At 51.5% G+C, this 16100-nt stretch overlaps 3 protein-coding genes across 5 annotated transcripts in view; 2 read left to right on the top strand and 1 right to left on the bottom strand.

The window, feature by feature from the left end:
• The first annotated feature begins 835 nt into the window (after positions 1–835).
• Positions 836–8961, top strand: IP6K3 (inositol hexakisphosphate kinase 3). The gene is made up of 5 exons (XM_071578638.1): positions 836–1046; positions 4718–4901; positions 5895–6067; positions 6681–6856; positions 7544–8961. The coding sequence occupies exons 1-5, from the start codon at positions 851–853 to the stop codon at positions 7997–7999; spliced, it is 1185 nt and encodes a 394-aa protein (XP_071434739.1). The 5' UTR covers positions 836–850; the 3' UTR covers positions 8000–8961.
• Positions 8962–10225: 1264 nt separating this feature from the next.
• Positions 10226–14206, top strand: UQCC2 (ubiquinol-cytochrome c reductase complex assembly factor 2). The gene is made up of 4 exons (XM_071578665.1): positions 10226–10385; positions 12878–12952; positions 13266–13335; positions 14028–14206. Exons 1-4 carry the CDS (start codon positions 10248–10250, stop codon positions 14120–14122), a joined length of 378 nt encoding a protein of 125 aa, XP_071434766.1. The 5' UTR covers positions 10226–10247; the 3' UTR covers positions 14123–14206.
• Positions 14207–15210: 1004 nt separating this feature from the next.
• The window catches only part of ITPR3 (inositol 1,4,5-trisphosphate receptor type 3), a 36491-nt gene continuing 35601 nt past the window's right edge, over positions 15211–16100 (bottom strand). For all 3 annotated transcript variants that reach the window (XM_071578444.1, XM_071578447.1, XM_071578446.1), the window contains one exon: positions 15211–16073. In XM_071578444.1, the coding sequence (XP_071434545.1) occupies positions 16005–16073 (69 nt within the window). In that variant the 3' untranslated portion in view covers positions 15211–16004. The remainder of the gene's footprint in view (positions 16074–16100) is intronic.

Genomic DNA, 16100 nt, shown 5'->3' with positions numbered 1-16100 from the left:
GCTTGGTTTTGGCTTTTCTCCTTATTTTTAAGGAAGGAAATGGGGGAGAGGGGGAAAAACCCACACAAAACAAACCACAACAAACCTGCAGCTCTTGAGGCAGAAAATCCTCTTTAAATATTGTCAGAACGTAACAAAATGCCAAATGCATTTATTAATTCGTGGAAAGGCTCTGAAGAGCCTCTTTCTTCCCTTCTGGAAACCACTTGGCTTGGGCCTGGGTTTGTTCACCTGGGTAAGTAATTGCAGAGCAGAAATTCCTCTCCAAAGAATAGAATAATTGGGAGGAAAAAACCCACCTGGGGGGAGATGAAAGAGCTGCTCGTGGGTTTGGAGGTAGGAGTGGTTGTTCTCACTCTCCTTTGCCTTCAGCCCACTCCATCCCAGTTCTCCAGGTGGAAAACAAAACTGGCACCTGCAGCAGGTGCTTGTTTGCTCGGGGGTTAATCACAGCAGGAGGGGAAGGGTTGATTCAGGCAGCACAGAGTCATAGAACACCCTGAGCTGGAAGGGACCCACAAGGTGCAATCACTGAGTCCAACTCCAGGGCTTTGGCTCCTTGCTGCAGGATGGGGAATACTCTGTATCAGTGGATCCAGCTCCAGGGTCAGGTTGTACCTGCTGCCTCTGGGGAACATCTGAGCTGCAGTGGCTTGTCCCCCTGACCTGGTCTCACTCAAATGCCCTAATTCCCTCTGTTTTGCAGATTCCAATGGTGATAACCCAGAGAGGGTGAAAATCCAGTGTGGGTGAAAACAGGCTCAGCGCTGCACACCCCAGACTGCGTTTCCAGCCCTCCTGTGCTGCTGCTGGTGAAGGGGCTCGAGGTCCCCAAGTTCTCCCTGGCACCATGGTGGGCCAGAGCCCCCTGAGCCCTGCTGAGGGCAGGGCTGTGCTGCTGGAGCCCTTTGTGCACCAGGTGGGAGGCCACACGAGCATGCTGAGGTACGACGAGCACACGGTGTGCAAGCCCCTGGTCTCGCAGGAGCTGAGTTTCTACGAGTCGCTGCCCTTGGCCATGAGGCAGTTCACACCCCAGTACAAAGGTAAGGAGACACACACACCACTCACCTTCTCAAAAACCAACCCCAGGCACCTGCCCTGCCACAGGTGAGACCTTCCTGGGGCAGGGAGGAGCCTCCCCCTGTCCCTCTGCTTGATGCCCCATCACTGCCCAGTTCCCCACTCAGACACCCCTCATTCCCCAACTTTCCTTGCTCTGAACCCCTTTCCCAGCTGAATTTCTCAGCTCAGCCACTGAAAGCAGCAAGGGATGCCTGGGAGGGCAGGACCAGTATTTTTTAAGGCATCTTCCCTCTCTTTCTGGTTCCTTCACTATTTCTGCTTTTACTGCCAGACTTGTGCAGCTCGTAAAGCTCCTGACCCTGCCTTTGGGGGGGGGGTGAGGAGCTCAGCTGTCACGGAAAAACTTAAAATATCTTTTGGTCCTTCGGTATTGCAGAAAAGAGCTCAGTCAGCCACAGTTCTAGCCCAATCTCTCCCTTCCCCAGAAAGTCAAGGGCCTCAGCAGATTTATGGGACAGTATTAAAAAGGCGCTTACGGGGAAAACAAGTTTCCCCTGAGTGATTTGCTCTGCAGGGGCTGGGCTGGTGCTGCAGTGCTGGGCCCTGCTCGGTGCCACTAATAAAGCTGTTCTACAGTCCCAGTTTGCCAGTCCAGGGGTGCCCTGGTTATTAAAACCTTTTTGTCTTTTTCTCTCCTATTTCAAATCCCAGAGAGTTTTGTGATGAAGGGTAATTAAATATCAATTTTCCTCCAGTTTGGCATTGGGCACACACATTTTCTCATTGCCTGACTGTCCCAGCCCTGCTGACATGCAATTAAAGAGGTGGGACATTTTCCCACGGGGCTGATGGGGGTGATGAGCATCAGAGGGAATGATCCTGAGGGTTCCATCACCCCTTCACACGTGTCCAAGTGCCTCATCTCTATTCTTAGGCCCAGGGAGCATTATGTAATGGTGACATTCCTTGCAATGGTGGTCAAATATCATTCCAGTCTCACCCTGAGCTGGTGTCTCTCTTCCCACTCACTTCACCATGTCAGGCAGGTTGGTGACCTTGGGAGTGGCGTCCCCCTCTCCATCTCCTTTCAATTCCTGTATGCCCCAGCTGAGCTCTCAGGGCGATGCTGGGCTCGTTTTCCAGCCCAGTTCTGCTCAGGCTCCCATTGCACATGGCAGCAAATGAATGTGCTTGTAAAGGCAAAAATAACCCCCTAAGGGCAGAGCTCCATAGCAAAACCTGCTGAGGATGGCTGGGATGCCACCAGCATGGTGGCAGCCCCCGTAAATACCCGCTGGCTGCCTCCGTGGCGCTGGCAGGAGGGGACTGGGCTGCCAGGGGCACAAAAGGCCAGCACAGACTTGCACCCAAATGCAGCTTTGCTCCCAGAGAGATGTTTGCTCTCTGCAGCACAGGAGAAGGTCTGTTGCCTTGTGTCAGGGACTTGTTTTACACACATAGGTCATGGCAGGACATGTGCAAACCCATATGGAGTCACACCAGGAAACAAAAGCATTTTCCAGGCCGAGCTGCATCCTTTTGAAGCCCAAATTTTCAGCTGGGAGGAGGGAGAGGATCACATTCTCTTCCAATTTAATGCTCATTCTTGCCTTTGAAAATCTTCCCATTAATTTTCATATTAATGGCAGATACTTAACAACTCTTGGTTTCACACTATATATAAGTTTTTGGGGCCAGCCTGTCAGCACTATGTAAATGAGCACAGCCCTGCAGACTGAGGCAGTAACTGGGACAGGTTTTAAGGTCACAGGCTGTCGGAGCACCAAGCGCCACATTTGGAATCCAGGACTTCACTCGCCTCACAGTGACTTTTTAAAAATATAAAGGCTTTGATTTAGGCAAAAGACACACTGGCTTTTTCCTGCCTACATCCCCTGAAAATTCGGAGCAGTCACCCAGGCTGGGAGGAGATTTGTTTGCTCTCAGTATTTTATATATCCATATATGCTATGGATTTTTACAAATGGGACTCAGGGAAAGGGCAATGCTGGGGCCTGAGGAAGACAGAGCTCCCTGTGCTCAGCACCACCATGAGCAAAGGGCTGGGGGAGCAAAAAATATTACTTGCCCCCTAATTAAGGTTTCCAGCCCCCCATCTCCCTTGGCAGAGCAGCCTGTGTGTATTCCTCCCTGATTTCAGTGTAAAATTAGCCCATTTAATCCAGTCTGTTCACAGTAGTGGTGGTTGTACAGGAAAAGGGAACAGGACTGGTTGTGTTGGCTGAGCAGAGGGTGGGAGGGAAGTGCATCCAAGCACAGCTGCAGGGTTTGGGGTGCAGGACCCAGGAAGGGACAGGCACCCCCATGCTAATGGAGTGGTCAATGGCTGCAGGAACATGGGGCTGCTGCAAATGAGGTGGGGAAAACCTCCCTAGGCCAGCAGAGCCCTGGAGGCACAGAGAGGGGAAAGCTTTCTGTCTGCTTGCTTTCTATAATCTCACTTTAAATGGAGAGATGGGATTTTGCATATTTATTTGCTTTGGCACCTTTGCTTGGGAAAACAGAGTTCCCTTGTTTGTTAAGCTGCTGAGATGCATCTCCCTGCATGCCCAGCAGACCTGGTGAGGATGCCCTGGGCACAGCTGGATCAAACCCAGCTCCACATGTCACCAACAGGGCTCTTTCCTGTGATAGTTTTGCTGGTCCCACTGCCCTCCCCGTCCTCTTGTGGAGCTGGAATCCCCCTGAGCCCCAAAGAGCTGTGCTCTAAATATGCCCCTGCTGCCTGTGGAGGCTCAGCCAGCCCTGACAGAGCTGCAGGACTGGGATGCTGTTATCAGCCTTTCCCAGAAAGGTCAGGGCTGGCTGGAGCACAAGCCATGGCCATTCCTGTGCTGTCACTTGAGAGGCAGAACAGCCGTCCCCGTGCCAGGGGTGGACTCAGGCTGGGCTAAATCTGTGATGGGCTGGCTGGCATTTGAGTCCTGTGATTCCTGTCAGAGTCAGGGAAAATTGCAATGCTGAAATGCACAATAGTGTTTTAAGCACTTGAGTGGAAAAAATATCCCCCAGGTCATGGTCATGTTCCCTCTCGTGCACAAACACCGGACGTGTGATGGTCCCTTCCCCTGTGGGGTATTTGGGTGCTAATCCTTGACGCTCAGGGAAGGACATGACCATGGCAATGTGTGGGCAGCACTGCCTGCCCATGCCCACATCTCTGCCCTGTTCTTGGGGGCCCTCCAATTAAAGAAAGCACTCAGCATGCCGAGTGTCTTTGGAAAATTCCTTATCCCCAACCCTCCCTTTGCTTCCTGCCAATGAAAATGATTTCCAGCCTTGTCTTGCCTTAAAAAGCCACATAAATCCCTTGTGATAAATAAGCTGGGGTCTGTGGTCCAGAGCTGGGGGCTTTTCTGGTCACCTGGGGCACAGCAGAGCCTGGAGGGTTGGAGGACAAAGGAATGGGGTATGGAAAGAGTCAGATTCCAAGCTCAGCCTTGAAAGGAGGAACACTTGAAACCCTGAGGCTGTTTTCCAGGGTCTCAGACTAATGGTGTTTATTGGGCCTGAAATCAGAGTGGGATCAGCATGACGGGCCACCAAAACACGGGGAGTCCAGCCCTCTCCAGAAGGCTGGACCTCCTTGGGCTGGTGAGGTGGTGGCCAGGCCTCTGTGACAATCCATGGGTTCATGTCATTCTCATTTGTTTTTTCCCTTTCTGTCCAGGCATTGTTTCAGTGCACCTCAAGAGGGACAGCCTGGGCAACCTGACCCTGCTGGCCAGCCCTGGCCTGGGGCAGCTGGAGGGCTGTGGCCTCCTGGACAAGTGCAAGTGGGCAGCCAGCGCCAGCACTGAGCATGGGCTGGTCAAGTGGAGCCACACGCAGGTCACCAAGACCTTCAGAGACAGGTGAGGGTCTGTCATGGGTGGCACACTCCCTGCAAACCTTGTCCTCACCTGCCACTTTGATGGGATGGGCCCAGCTCCTGGTTTAAAGGCAAAGTGGGTAAAAGGAGCACCAGTTAAGGTGGAGAACAGCAGAGCCAAGCCTAGCCTGGTTCTGCTCTTGCCCAGCGTGGGGATGGGGTGTGGCAGATCTGGCTGTCTATGAGATGCTGTTGCTCAAATATCTGCCTCAAACTCTGCTTGAAACCCAATTCCTTGGGGCACAGCGTCCTCCAAGGGGGGAGAGGGTCCAGGAGAACAGTCCCTGAGCAGGGAACACCCTTCTGCTGGCAACAACCATGCAGCACTCAAGGGGCTTCAGTCCCATCCCATCCCTTCCCAGAGGAGAGCTCTCCTGGGAAGACACCATGGTGCTTTCAGCACATTGCGACCTTTGGGCTTCCAGAGGGTTTCTGCAAGACATTCTTCATCCCAAACTACTGCAGAACTGACCTGGGGCAGCTCTGACTAAAGGTGTAACATCACTACTGTGGAACTGCTGCCTTTCAAGTAATGGGAGTGATGAGCTTTGGATGGGGAGACCAAGGAATGACCCTCAGGGAAAACAAATCTCCTCATTGCCCCCACTGCCCCTCCCCTCCTCAGAGCCAGCCCATCTAAATTGGGAATCATTCCCATTTTTGGACCATTTGCCTGTTAGGTGAATAAATAGAGATCCCTGGTCACTGGGGCCGTGAATGGCTTTTCATGGGAGCCACACACTTTAAGTTATAATGAAAGAAAATATTGGCAGGCAGAAATAGCTGCCTTTCTGAAAATTGCTGTTATGGTGCAACAAAGGATCTCTGCAGGTTGGACATGATCAATATGTTTCCTTTGAGAGCGCCTGAAAATTCACCTTACCAAGTTTGAGGCTCTACAAAAAAAAATGAGGAAAGAGAATATTCTCCTCTGGAACTTACAAACCACGTTTATTCCTTTGTGTGTTTTGTCCAGCTGCCCGGGGAAGGTGCTATTGAGGACAGACCTTCAGTACCACACAGATTCCCTTCTGGAAGATGCAAATGGAAACCAGCCAGAAAGAAAGAGCTACAACCCCTGGGGACTGCACTGTCACAGGCAGCACCTGAACCGCATGTCCTCCAAGCCTAACGAGAACAAACTTCATCGTATCCTTTCTCCTCTCTCCCCTCCAGCGCAGTCCTGGCTACAAATAACAGCTCGGAATCAATGCATGGTTTATTGCAGGGAGACACTGCACAGACTCTGGGAAAATACAGAATAGTCTCTGTTATCTTCTCCCACTGTTAAAAAAAAATAAGAAAAAACAAACCACAGTTGCCATAAAGGGTTCTCAGCAAGAGTCAAGGATCCCCTTGGCATACATTTAAAAACACAACTATGCAGGAATTAGCAGCTGCCTTGCCTTTTATTTTCCTATTACACTTCATTACCCACCAGTCATGTGAGTAATGGAGTTTAACAACTTCCCCCACCCACCGGAGCGAGCTCAGCACCGAGGGAAGGTGTCGGAGTGACAGCCCAGGGCTATGGTGTCACTGGAGAATGGAGCTGTTGGGGCTTTAATTGGTAGGACTGTAGTACAGTAAATTAACTGGAATTGGCAGCGAGAGGCCCATAGCAATGACACGGTGAAGAAATTGGCTCAGAAAGTCTCATTACAGTTGTGAGCTGTTATGGGGAGCGCCAGCAGTTGCTTTGATTTAAGGCCTTTTTCAATTAGAATTTGAAAGTATTGGGTTTTCCTTAATTCATGTTCAGAGTTCCTGTTGCTGGAAAATGTGGTATCCAAGTACAGCTACCCCTGCATCCTGGACCTGAAGATGGGCACACGGCAGCACGGCGACGACGCCTCGGAGGAGAAGAAAGCGCGGCACATCAAGAAGTGTGAGCAGAGCACCTCGGCCTCGCTGGGCGTGCGTGTCTGCGGGATGCAGGTGAGGCACAGCCCCTGCCTGTGGGGTCTGCCCCAGGGATGGCCTGGAACCAGGCTGCAAACCTCAGGGACTCCCTGCTGGTGGGAACTGAAGCAGTTTTATTCTCTTTTGCCCCCAACGCAGTAAACTGGCCATTCAGCTGTGTCCTCTTAGAGAGGAGAGGACATTTAGTGAAGGGTGTAGAACATGGCACATCCAGAGTAACCCTTTCCCCATAGCACTGCCACCAGTATGAGCAGCTGGAACCCCAGCTGAGAACCTGCCTGTGCATGGACACACATTCCTCTCTCCTGCTCAGCTCTTGGATGCTGCACAAAGAAACCCCAAAAGCACCACATTGTCCCTTCACTGAGCCACCTTGTCCTGGTGCTCTGAGAGCCAGGGGCTCATTTCGGGCTCAGTGTGATGGTTTCTCCTCCTCAAGATCCTCACCCTTCCTCCTAAAACCCAAACCATGCATTTCCTTCACTCCCCCTGCTCAAGCAGGTTTCAAAACGTTCAAAACTGCCTAAAAGATAATAATGAGAGTGATGATTATAGGCACATATATAGCAGCATAAACAGTGTCAAACCCCATGTCCCTTTCTGGTCTCTGACACCTTTCTGTGAGCAGAGCTGGACTTCAATGATCCCAGGGGGTCCCTTCCAGCTCAGGACATTCCATGGATTCTTGCTCTCCCCCTCCAGGTTTACCAAGCAGACACTGGCCATTTCCTGTGCAAAGACAAGTACTATGGCAGGAGACTGTCCCCGGAGGGATTCCGGCAAACCCTGCGCCAGTTCCTGTGCACGGGGAACCGGCTGCGCACGGACCTGCTGGAGCCCATCGTCCTGCGCCTCAAGGCTCTGCTCTCGGTCATCCGGAAGCAAAGCTCCTACAGGTTCTACTCCAGCTCGCTCCTCATCATTTATGATGGGCAGGAGCACAAGGAGAGCACGGCCCCCTTGGATCATCACTTTCCCTTCCCGAAAACGCAGGGCACGAATCCCTCCGGAGTGGACGTGCGGATGATTGACTTTGCCCACACCACCTTCAGAGGCTCCAAAAGCAACCCCACGGCCCACGATGGCCCAGACCACGGCTACATATTTGGCCTGGAGAACCTCATCAAAATCCTTCAGAGTCTCTCAGAAGGGAAATGAGAATTTCTGTGAAACAGCCTGGATTTCCCAGTGACGGATAGCCCTGCAAACCCCACAGCTGTGTGGGACCCCCCTGCTGCCAGTCACCCCATGCCCGGGGTGGAATGAGCACGGATTGCTCGGGAAGTGCTGGAAACTCTACATGCCATTACTGAACTGAAGCGTGGCAAGCAAAGAGCTGGGAGAATCTGTTCTCTCTGCCATCCATCAGAAGATTTATTTTCCTTTCTGGTTTTACTGCTGTCCTTGATTTATTTGTGAGCCAAAGAAAGCATTACTTGGAAGAGTCTTAATGATAAACCAGGACCTGCTCACCCCAGTGCTCGTGAAGCTGAATGGATTCTGGGTGTTCAGGGCAGGAATGAACAGACTGTTCTGTTCAGCTCCTGTTCCACTGGGGAGAAAAGCACACCCCAGCATTCCTGCTGCACCTGCCCAGCACCTGTGGGATGGGCAGGGCTCTCTGTGCAGGTGTCCCAGCACACGAGGCAGGTGCTGCAGAGGGTCTGGGCAGCTCCTGGAGACCAAGAACTGCCCCCTCGCCAAGGTCTGATAGCCCTGCAGGGCTGTAACAGGGCATGTTTCAGGAATTTTCTAAGCAAGGGGCTCTGTCAAGGCTGGAATACAATGACACTCTCAGGCATCAGTCACAAAAACATTCACACCAAGGGATTTTTGCTCATAAAAAGGAAAAAAAAAACAAAAAAGAAAAAAAGTGTGAGATTGAGTCAGGGGCTGGATGTCAGAGGTCACCCAGAAATTCTTTGATACAAATACTCTGTGTGTGTGTGTGTGATTGAAGGAGATTACAACAAAAGACTCAAAGTGATGTTTACAGCTTTTGTGGACAGATTTTATTATTACTATGGAACAAAATATAATTCCTTCCTGCGTGGTGTGGGAAACCTGAAGGAGTTGAGCTACAGAACTCTGTTACTGGGGAGTGGGGATATGAATAAAATGATCTGAGTAACTCACTGCTGCCCATCTCCTTTCCCTCCCACAGCCTCCTTGAAGTACTTTGTTCTTTGTTTAGGCCTGTATTTTTTTAAGAGAATCGTTATTTCCACAGGTTTAAACACCAGATCCCAAGGGAGACGCTTCTTGTGGATTTACTGCAGACAGCTGGGGAGCTCCTGCAATTTATGGCTGGAAAATTTACGACATCTGGCCCAGCTGTGTATTTTACTTGGCCTGGTCCACCTGGGGAGAGAGTTGTTCACAGTGTTACACATTTCTTGACCACAAACTCAGATGTTGGGGAAAAAAGCCACAAACACCCGATTTCAGCAGTGACAGAGCCAGGACTGTCCTGGCTGTGCTGGGAGTGCCCAAGGCTGGGTTGGATGGGGCTTGTGAGTTACAAAACAATCAAATCCAACAGAATGAAACAAAATCCTTCCTTTTATTCAGCACTGGGAACATGGGGGATAGTTCCACCAAAGACCAGACTTTTGTGTTTCCAGGTTTATATACTCAGTTACAACTGAGAACTCCTCCCCAAAGTTAAGCAGTGTATTTTGGGTGACTTTTAACAGATCTAACGGGCTGCTCTTATCTTTGCAACCCCCTATTTCCTTTTAACTAAACAGTGTCACAGCTTCAAGCCTCAACCTAGACGGGTTTTCCGATTTATTTCTTAGAGTTCAGGGATTGTGAAGTTTCCCCCTCAGGAATTGCAGGATTTGCCCCTCAGGAACTGAGGGGTTTCCTCCTTAGGAATTGTGGATTTACCCCTCAGGCCCTGCGGGGTTCCCACCCAGCCATTCCGGGGCTCCCCCCTCAGGAATTGCGGGGTTCTCCCTTAGGAATTGCAGGATTTCCCCCTCAGGAATTGCGGGGTTTTCCCCCTCAGGAATTGCGGGAGATTCCCCGCTCAGGAATTGCGGGTTCCCCCTCAGGAATTGCGGGGTTCCCGCTCAGGAATTGCGGGGTTTCCCCCCTCAGGCACTGCGGGGTTCCCCCTCAGGAATTGCGGGTTTTCCCCCTCAGGAATTGCGGGTTTTCCCCCTCAGGAATTGCGGGTTCCCCCTCAGGAATTGCGGGTTTTCCCCCTCAGGCACTGCGGGGTTCCCCCTCAGGAATTGCGGGGTTTTCCCCCTCAGGAATTGCGGGTTTTCCCCCTCAGGAATTGCGGGTTCCCCCTCAGGCATTGCAGGATTTCTCCCTCAGCCGGTCCGGGGTTCCCGCGCTGCCGCCGCCGCCCCACGTGACCCGCGGCGCACGTGACCGCGCACGTGAGGGCGCCATGGCCGCCGGGCGGTACCGGCGCTTCCTGCGGCTCTGCGAGGAGTGGCCCGTGGAGGACACGAAGCGGCAGCGGGACCTGGGCCTGGCCCTGCGGCAGCGCGTGGCACAGGCCTTCCGGGAGGGCGAGCACACCCCGGTGAGCGGCACCCCGCGGCAGGGCCTGCGGGCCCGGGGGGGCGGCCGGGCCATCGCTCTGAGCGGGGTTTGGGCGCAGACCGCAGGGTTGGGGCTCACACGCGGCTCTGCCCGCAGCGCCCTCACCCCCTCGGTGGTGCAGAGCCACCCGTGGGGCTTCATGGCATGGCAGAATATCCTGGGCTGGGAGGGAGGGACCCTCAGGGATCGTGGAGTCCATCCAGCTCCTCCCGGGACAGGGAAGGACACGGCAGAGGGTTCTGTGAGCGCTCAGAAGCCTGGGAGAGACACATCACTTGTTCCTCCCCAGAACAGGCTGCAGGTTGTACCCAGGACTGCTGGTTTGTACCCAGGACTGCTGGTTTGTACCCAGGACTGCTGGTTTGTACCCAGGACTGCTGGTTTGTACCCAGGACTGCTGGTTTGTACCCAAGACAGTTGGTTTATACCCAGGACAGTTGGTTTATACCCAGGACAACTGGTTTGTACCCAGGACAGTTGGTTTGTACCCAGGACAACTGGTTTGTATCCAGGGCAGTTGGTTTGTACCCAGGACAGCTGGTTTGTATCCAGGGCAGTTGGTTTGTACCCAGGACAGCTGGTTTGTATCCAGGGCAGTTGGTTTGTACCCAGGACAACTGGTTTGTATCCAGGACAGCTGGTTTGTATCCAGGGCAGTTGTTTTATACCCAGGACTGCTGGTTTGTACCCAGGACTGCTGGTTTGTACCCAGGACAGTTGGTTTGTACCCAGGACAGCTGGTTTATACTCAGGACAACTAGTTTGTAGCCACTTCTTGCAGCCTTTCCACCACATGTTTTAGAGAACTCCCCCTCCTCGTGGTTCTGCCTTCAAAGTGCTGGGAATTGTCCGTGCCCTGCAGGGGTGCTGTTGATTGGTGGGATTTGCTGCCCCCGGGCCGGGGGCTGCAGGGTGGGCACAGAGTGAGCGCCAGCCCTGCCTGACACTGATGGAGTGCAGTGGTTGTACAATTGAATTCCACCTCCAGCTGTAATTATGTTGGAGTTTAGGCTCTGCTGCAGAAATAAATTAGGGAATCTGATGCCTGACTTGGCTGCAGACCTTCCCAGGTGTGGAGGTGTTGCTGCAGAATGTAAATGTGCCCTTTCTTAGCATAAAAACATTGTTCCAGGGATGTGTTTCCCACTTCAAGGGACCATTATAGGCTCCTAATCCTATATTGGTGACCAGAGTAGTCTGCAAAAGATATTTCAGCAAGGTTTATTGCTTTTCCATATGCTCAGGACAGCTGGATGTGCTGCACCAGTTGGCTCCAAAATCCCAAAGCTGCCACTCATCCTGGAAATGTGAATTGATGCCTGGTGGCAGTTTGAGTGCAGAGAGGCTGAATACAGCGAGGGGAATGTGCTGGCAGGAGAAGCTTCTGAGGAGGAACTAGAGCCATAATGGCCTCCTTAGCAATCTAATGCCTGTTTTATTCATGTGGAATGAGATTTTCTGGGAGTGGGATGCTGTTTGGGCCAGCCTGTTAATCACTATTTCTGCTGTCACTGCTGGAGCCTGAGCCAGGGGTGTTTGGGCTGGGGCTGCAGGACACTCACAGGGTCACTGGCAGTGGGATGTGGGTGCTCCTGACAGTGTCTGTCCCTGTATCCTGGCTCCTGCAGCAGCCCTGCTGTAAGGAAAGCTTTTCCTTACTTTTCCTACTGTGCATCCACCTGCCACGTGGTGCTGCCCCTGTGCCCATGTCCCAGGAGGAGCCAGCTCATTTCATCCTGACATCCTTCCATTGATATTATTGGTATTTTTTACCTGTTTTAATCATTCAGGGTTGTTATCATGGAGCAGCAGTGCAGAGTTCTGGACAAGTTGGGCCCATTGTTAAACAGGAAAAAAGGTATAAAATAGAAGAGCAGCCATCCATGCTCCTGGGCCAGGGCTGTGCCAGGCAGGTACATCCCTTTTGGGACACCTGGCACAGGCTGGGGATTAGCTGGATCTGAAGTAGAAATCCTGTTACCCTTCACGAGCTGCTCCTGTCATTTGTGCTGCTTTCCCTAATCAATTATAGACTATTTTTAGCCTGCACAGGGAGTTTCTGACCTCCATCCTGGCACGTGGTCCTGTGTGATTCCTTACAATGAACAGGTGACAGAACTGGTCATGGAGCAGGAAGGGCCACAGATCTCTCAGCACCAGGCAATAAATGTGAGAAGAAAACTGAGCACAGTGTTCTCTAACTGTGTATTCACAGCTGATCTGTCAGCTTTGGTTGATGCAGAACTTAAGGTCCATTATGGAAATGACATGTCTGGTTATTCTTGTAGGCCAGGCTGGTGGGAAGGGGAGGGGAAAGACCTGGAGCAGGACAGCAGGTCTCCAGCATCTGACAGTGCACTGGAAATCTCTTGAGCTGTTCCTTCACTGCCATTGTCACAAGCCCTGGAAAACAAGGGGGCTTTTGCTGTGGAGGTGTAAAATAACCTTTTTGTGACTCTTGTGTCCCTGCAGATTGCTGACCCCGAGGCCTGTGACCAAATGTACGAGAGCTTGGTCAGGATCCACACCAACTTCTACAAAAACAAGGTGAGCTCTGCCATTGGCCATCATCCTTCTTGGGATGGAGTTACCACCTGCTGCAGCTGTCTGCCTCATCCCAGAAGGATTCCTGGGAATGGCAGGGTTCCTGGGAATGTCCAGGGGACTAAAGGGCAATGGGGGCAGCAGTGCCTGGTGCACAGGGCTCTGTGGTGTGGGAACAGGGCAGGACTTCTTGCTATGGATGAACAGAATCCCTGGAACTGGACTAAAAATCATCTCGGGCTGTGCCAGGTGGGGACATTGGAACCTCTTTTGTGCACTACAAGTAACATGTTTGTGTCTCTCCCCTTCTCTGAAGTATCCACGCCTGAAAGACACGACCTTCACCGGGGTGACAGTGGAAGATTGCAGGATGATCCTGGCAACAGGTACTGACACTGAGCTTGATCTGGGAGGGCAGTGCAGGAGGAAAGGGAGGTTGTGGTCTTTGTGGTGCTCACAGCATCTTCTAAACACCTGGGACTGCAGGGCAGCAAGGGCTGCCTGCAAGCAGATGAGGGTGTTTGAGGAGGAGTGAGTTCAGGAGTAACTGAGTAATTCAATATTGGAGCAACTCATTATTGTGTTGGGATGAAGAGTTGATTGGATTTTGCACTGGCAGGAACTGCAGAGGGTTTGCAAAGGCTCTTTGGGGTCAGGCAGCAGGAACTGTTTCAAGTAAACATGCTTGCCCTGTCCAACATGGAGCTTGGCTTCTGTGTCACCATCTGCAGTTCCCTTGGGGGTTTCTGGGTGTTGGACCCTGGGAGGGAGCCCACGCAGAAATGCTCTCAGCCACATCCTCTGTGCAGTGCAGAGCTGGAAGCCAGAGCATTTCGTTCTGCTCCAGTTCCTAACTTTGATTGCAGTGCGTGGAAACGGAATATCAGTTGTTAGTGATAAGAGACTCCCTGCATTGACTGGAAGGGAAACCAACCTCGCCTCAGGCCTGGAATGGAAATTCATTAAGAGTCAGAAAAGGAAAATCTATGGAAGGCAGAGCTTTTTAAAGAGGGTTTCATTCCTCTGCTTTTCTGCTCATCTTCCCATGCCCCCACCTCTCTCCCTTCTCCCTTTGCAGACATTCTGAAACAGATGGAAGACATGAAAAAAGGGACGTGGAGGAGACTGCGGGAAAAGTTTTCTGCCAAGAAACCCGAAGAGGACTCGAAGTGAGGGCCCAGCTCTCAGTTTCTTCACTGTACATATCCCTAAAGCTCTGTGTGTTGCCATGATGAATAAAACCATTTATTCCTCTTAGCAACAGCGTTTTTGTTCAGCCCTACCCTGTGTATCCTTCATGTTCAGTGCCTCTTTTTTTCTCCTGAAAATCTGGGACAGAGCTTTACTCATCCGTGCTGAAGCCTTGTTGGAGCAATGGAGGGAGACAACTTTGTGTTGTCAGACCTGGGCCTTTGTATTACAAAAATGGAACAACCAGGAGCTGCACAGAGCAAGGGAGGTGCAGCTGTGTCAGCTTTAAATGTGCTTGTGAAGACAAGAGGGATGATGTGAAAACCACTCTGCTTGTGTTTGTGTGTGTTAGCACAGGGAACAGTGCAAGTGAGGGAGGGAGAACTTTAATCATCACAGTTATTTTCCTTTGGAGAGGATGAGGAGAGGATGGAGGGTGACTTTGCCATGGTGACAGTGGAGCACTGCAAGAGTTTAATTGAGCTTTCAGTCAAATGCTGCAGTGCTGCTGGTCGAGCTGGCTCTGCAGATTCTCCTCAGCCTGAGGAGAGGGCTCTGTGTGGGCTGGTGCAGAGCTGGGGGGTAAAGGCAGGATTTAATGACATGCTGGTATATAGGGCCATAAACACAATTTGAGAACTCTGCAACTTCACTGTTATGGCCTTTTTTATTCCTTTTTTAGAGCTTTAATTGTTGCATCAGTGCCTGTTCTTGGGATTGGAGCTGGGGTTGGCTTGGGAAGGATGTGTCTGGAGCAGAGCTGAGCCAAGGGCTCCACAGCACCAACAGCTGCTCTTTTTTATGGGTTTCAACAGTGTTTTCCTGGCAAGTAGTGAAAGAATTTGGAATTGCAGGAGGCTCTAGTCCAAAGCTTCAGGAACCAAGGCTGCTGTTCATGGTGGTTCTTCATGACAGCATTTGGCATCAGACTGGAGCATCGTGTAACACCTGGAGCTGAGAGCAGGGGAGTGTGGAGCACCCTGGGGACAGCCCTGGTTTGGGTCCTGGTCCTGAGGTTGTTCTGTGGTTCTGTTTAACAGCCCCATCACACACCTAAGGGCACCGGAAGGGAACTTTACCATGTTTAAGTTTTTATTATAACATGATTTTATATTTAATTTAGTTAAGGCAATTTACACTTCAGGTCTTAAGTAACAACAATAACAACTAAAAAAAAGTAAAACATGACACCAGAGATGAAACTAAAACACAGGACACCCCTTCACAGTGAACTCCTGTAAACCTGCAGGCTCCTACTACTCCTGCCCCAAGACTCTTGGTCCACAAAAGGCAAAAGACTAGTTCACACTAGGACAAGCTCAGCTCCTCATCTGGTTAGTTAATTAAATTAAATCCACCCCTTCGAGTTCAGCTCCTCTTTACTGCACCACATGATGAACAGAATTCTTTAAGTGGAGGGGGATCAGCGTGGAGCAGGCCCAGCAGATACCAGGGCTGGTTTACAAAGATCCACAGGGACTAGTGCCACTCGGAATAAGTTAAATATTGCAGCCCTACAGCTACTTCCCCCACACCCGAGGGGATGGAGCGCATGGAGATAAAGATACAACCCTCCACATTTGCAAAATAAGGAGTTATTGCAATGAGGAATAAAAGTCCTGTATGATTTATCTTCCTACAAGGGCAGTAGAGTAACACCTGGGCCCAGGTGTGGGGAGGACCCAGCCAGTCCCTGGGCCTGGAATTGCTTACAAGCGCTCTAAGGGAAAAGCTGCCCAGGAAGCCTTTTCTGTGTGGTCTGTCATCCCCAGACAGTGCCATCCATGCCTGGAACCCAGGGATAAGCAGCCTCCTCAGCTGACACAGGTGCAGTGCCTCGGTGGGTGAAGCCAACACTGTGCCTTCAGTGGTTCATCGTGTTCTGGACATCCACAAACCCCATTCTCTGCCTGCGCTTCCGCTGCTCCGTCATCTGCAGTTCAGACAAGGACACAGTGAG

The sequence above is a fragment of the Pithys albifrons genome, chromosome 28, assembly GCF_047495875.1.
Source record: "Pithys albifrons albifrons isolate INPA30051 chromosome 28, PitAlb_v1, whole genome shotgun sequence".
Taxonomy (NCBI): domain Eukaryota; kingdom Metazoa; phylum Chordata; class Aves; order Passeriformes; family Thamnophilidae; genus Pithys; species Pithys albifrons.
This window is presented reverse-complemented; position numbering and strand designations above follow the sequence as displayed.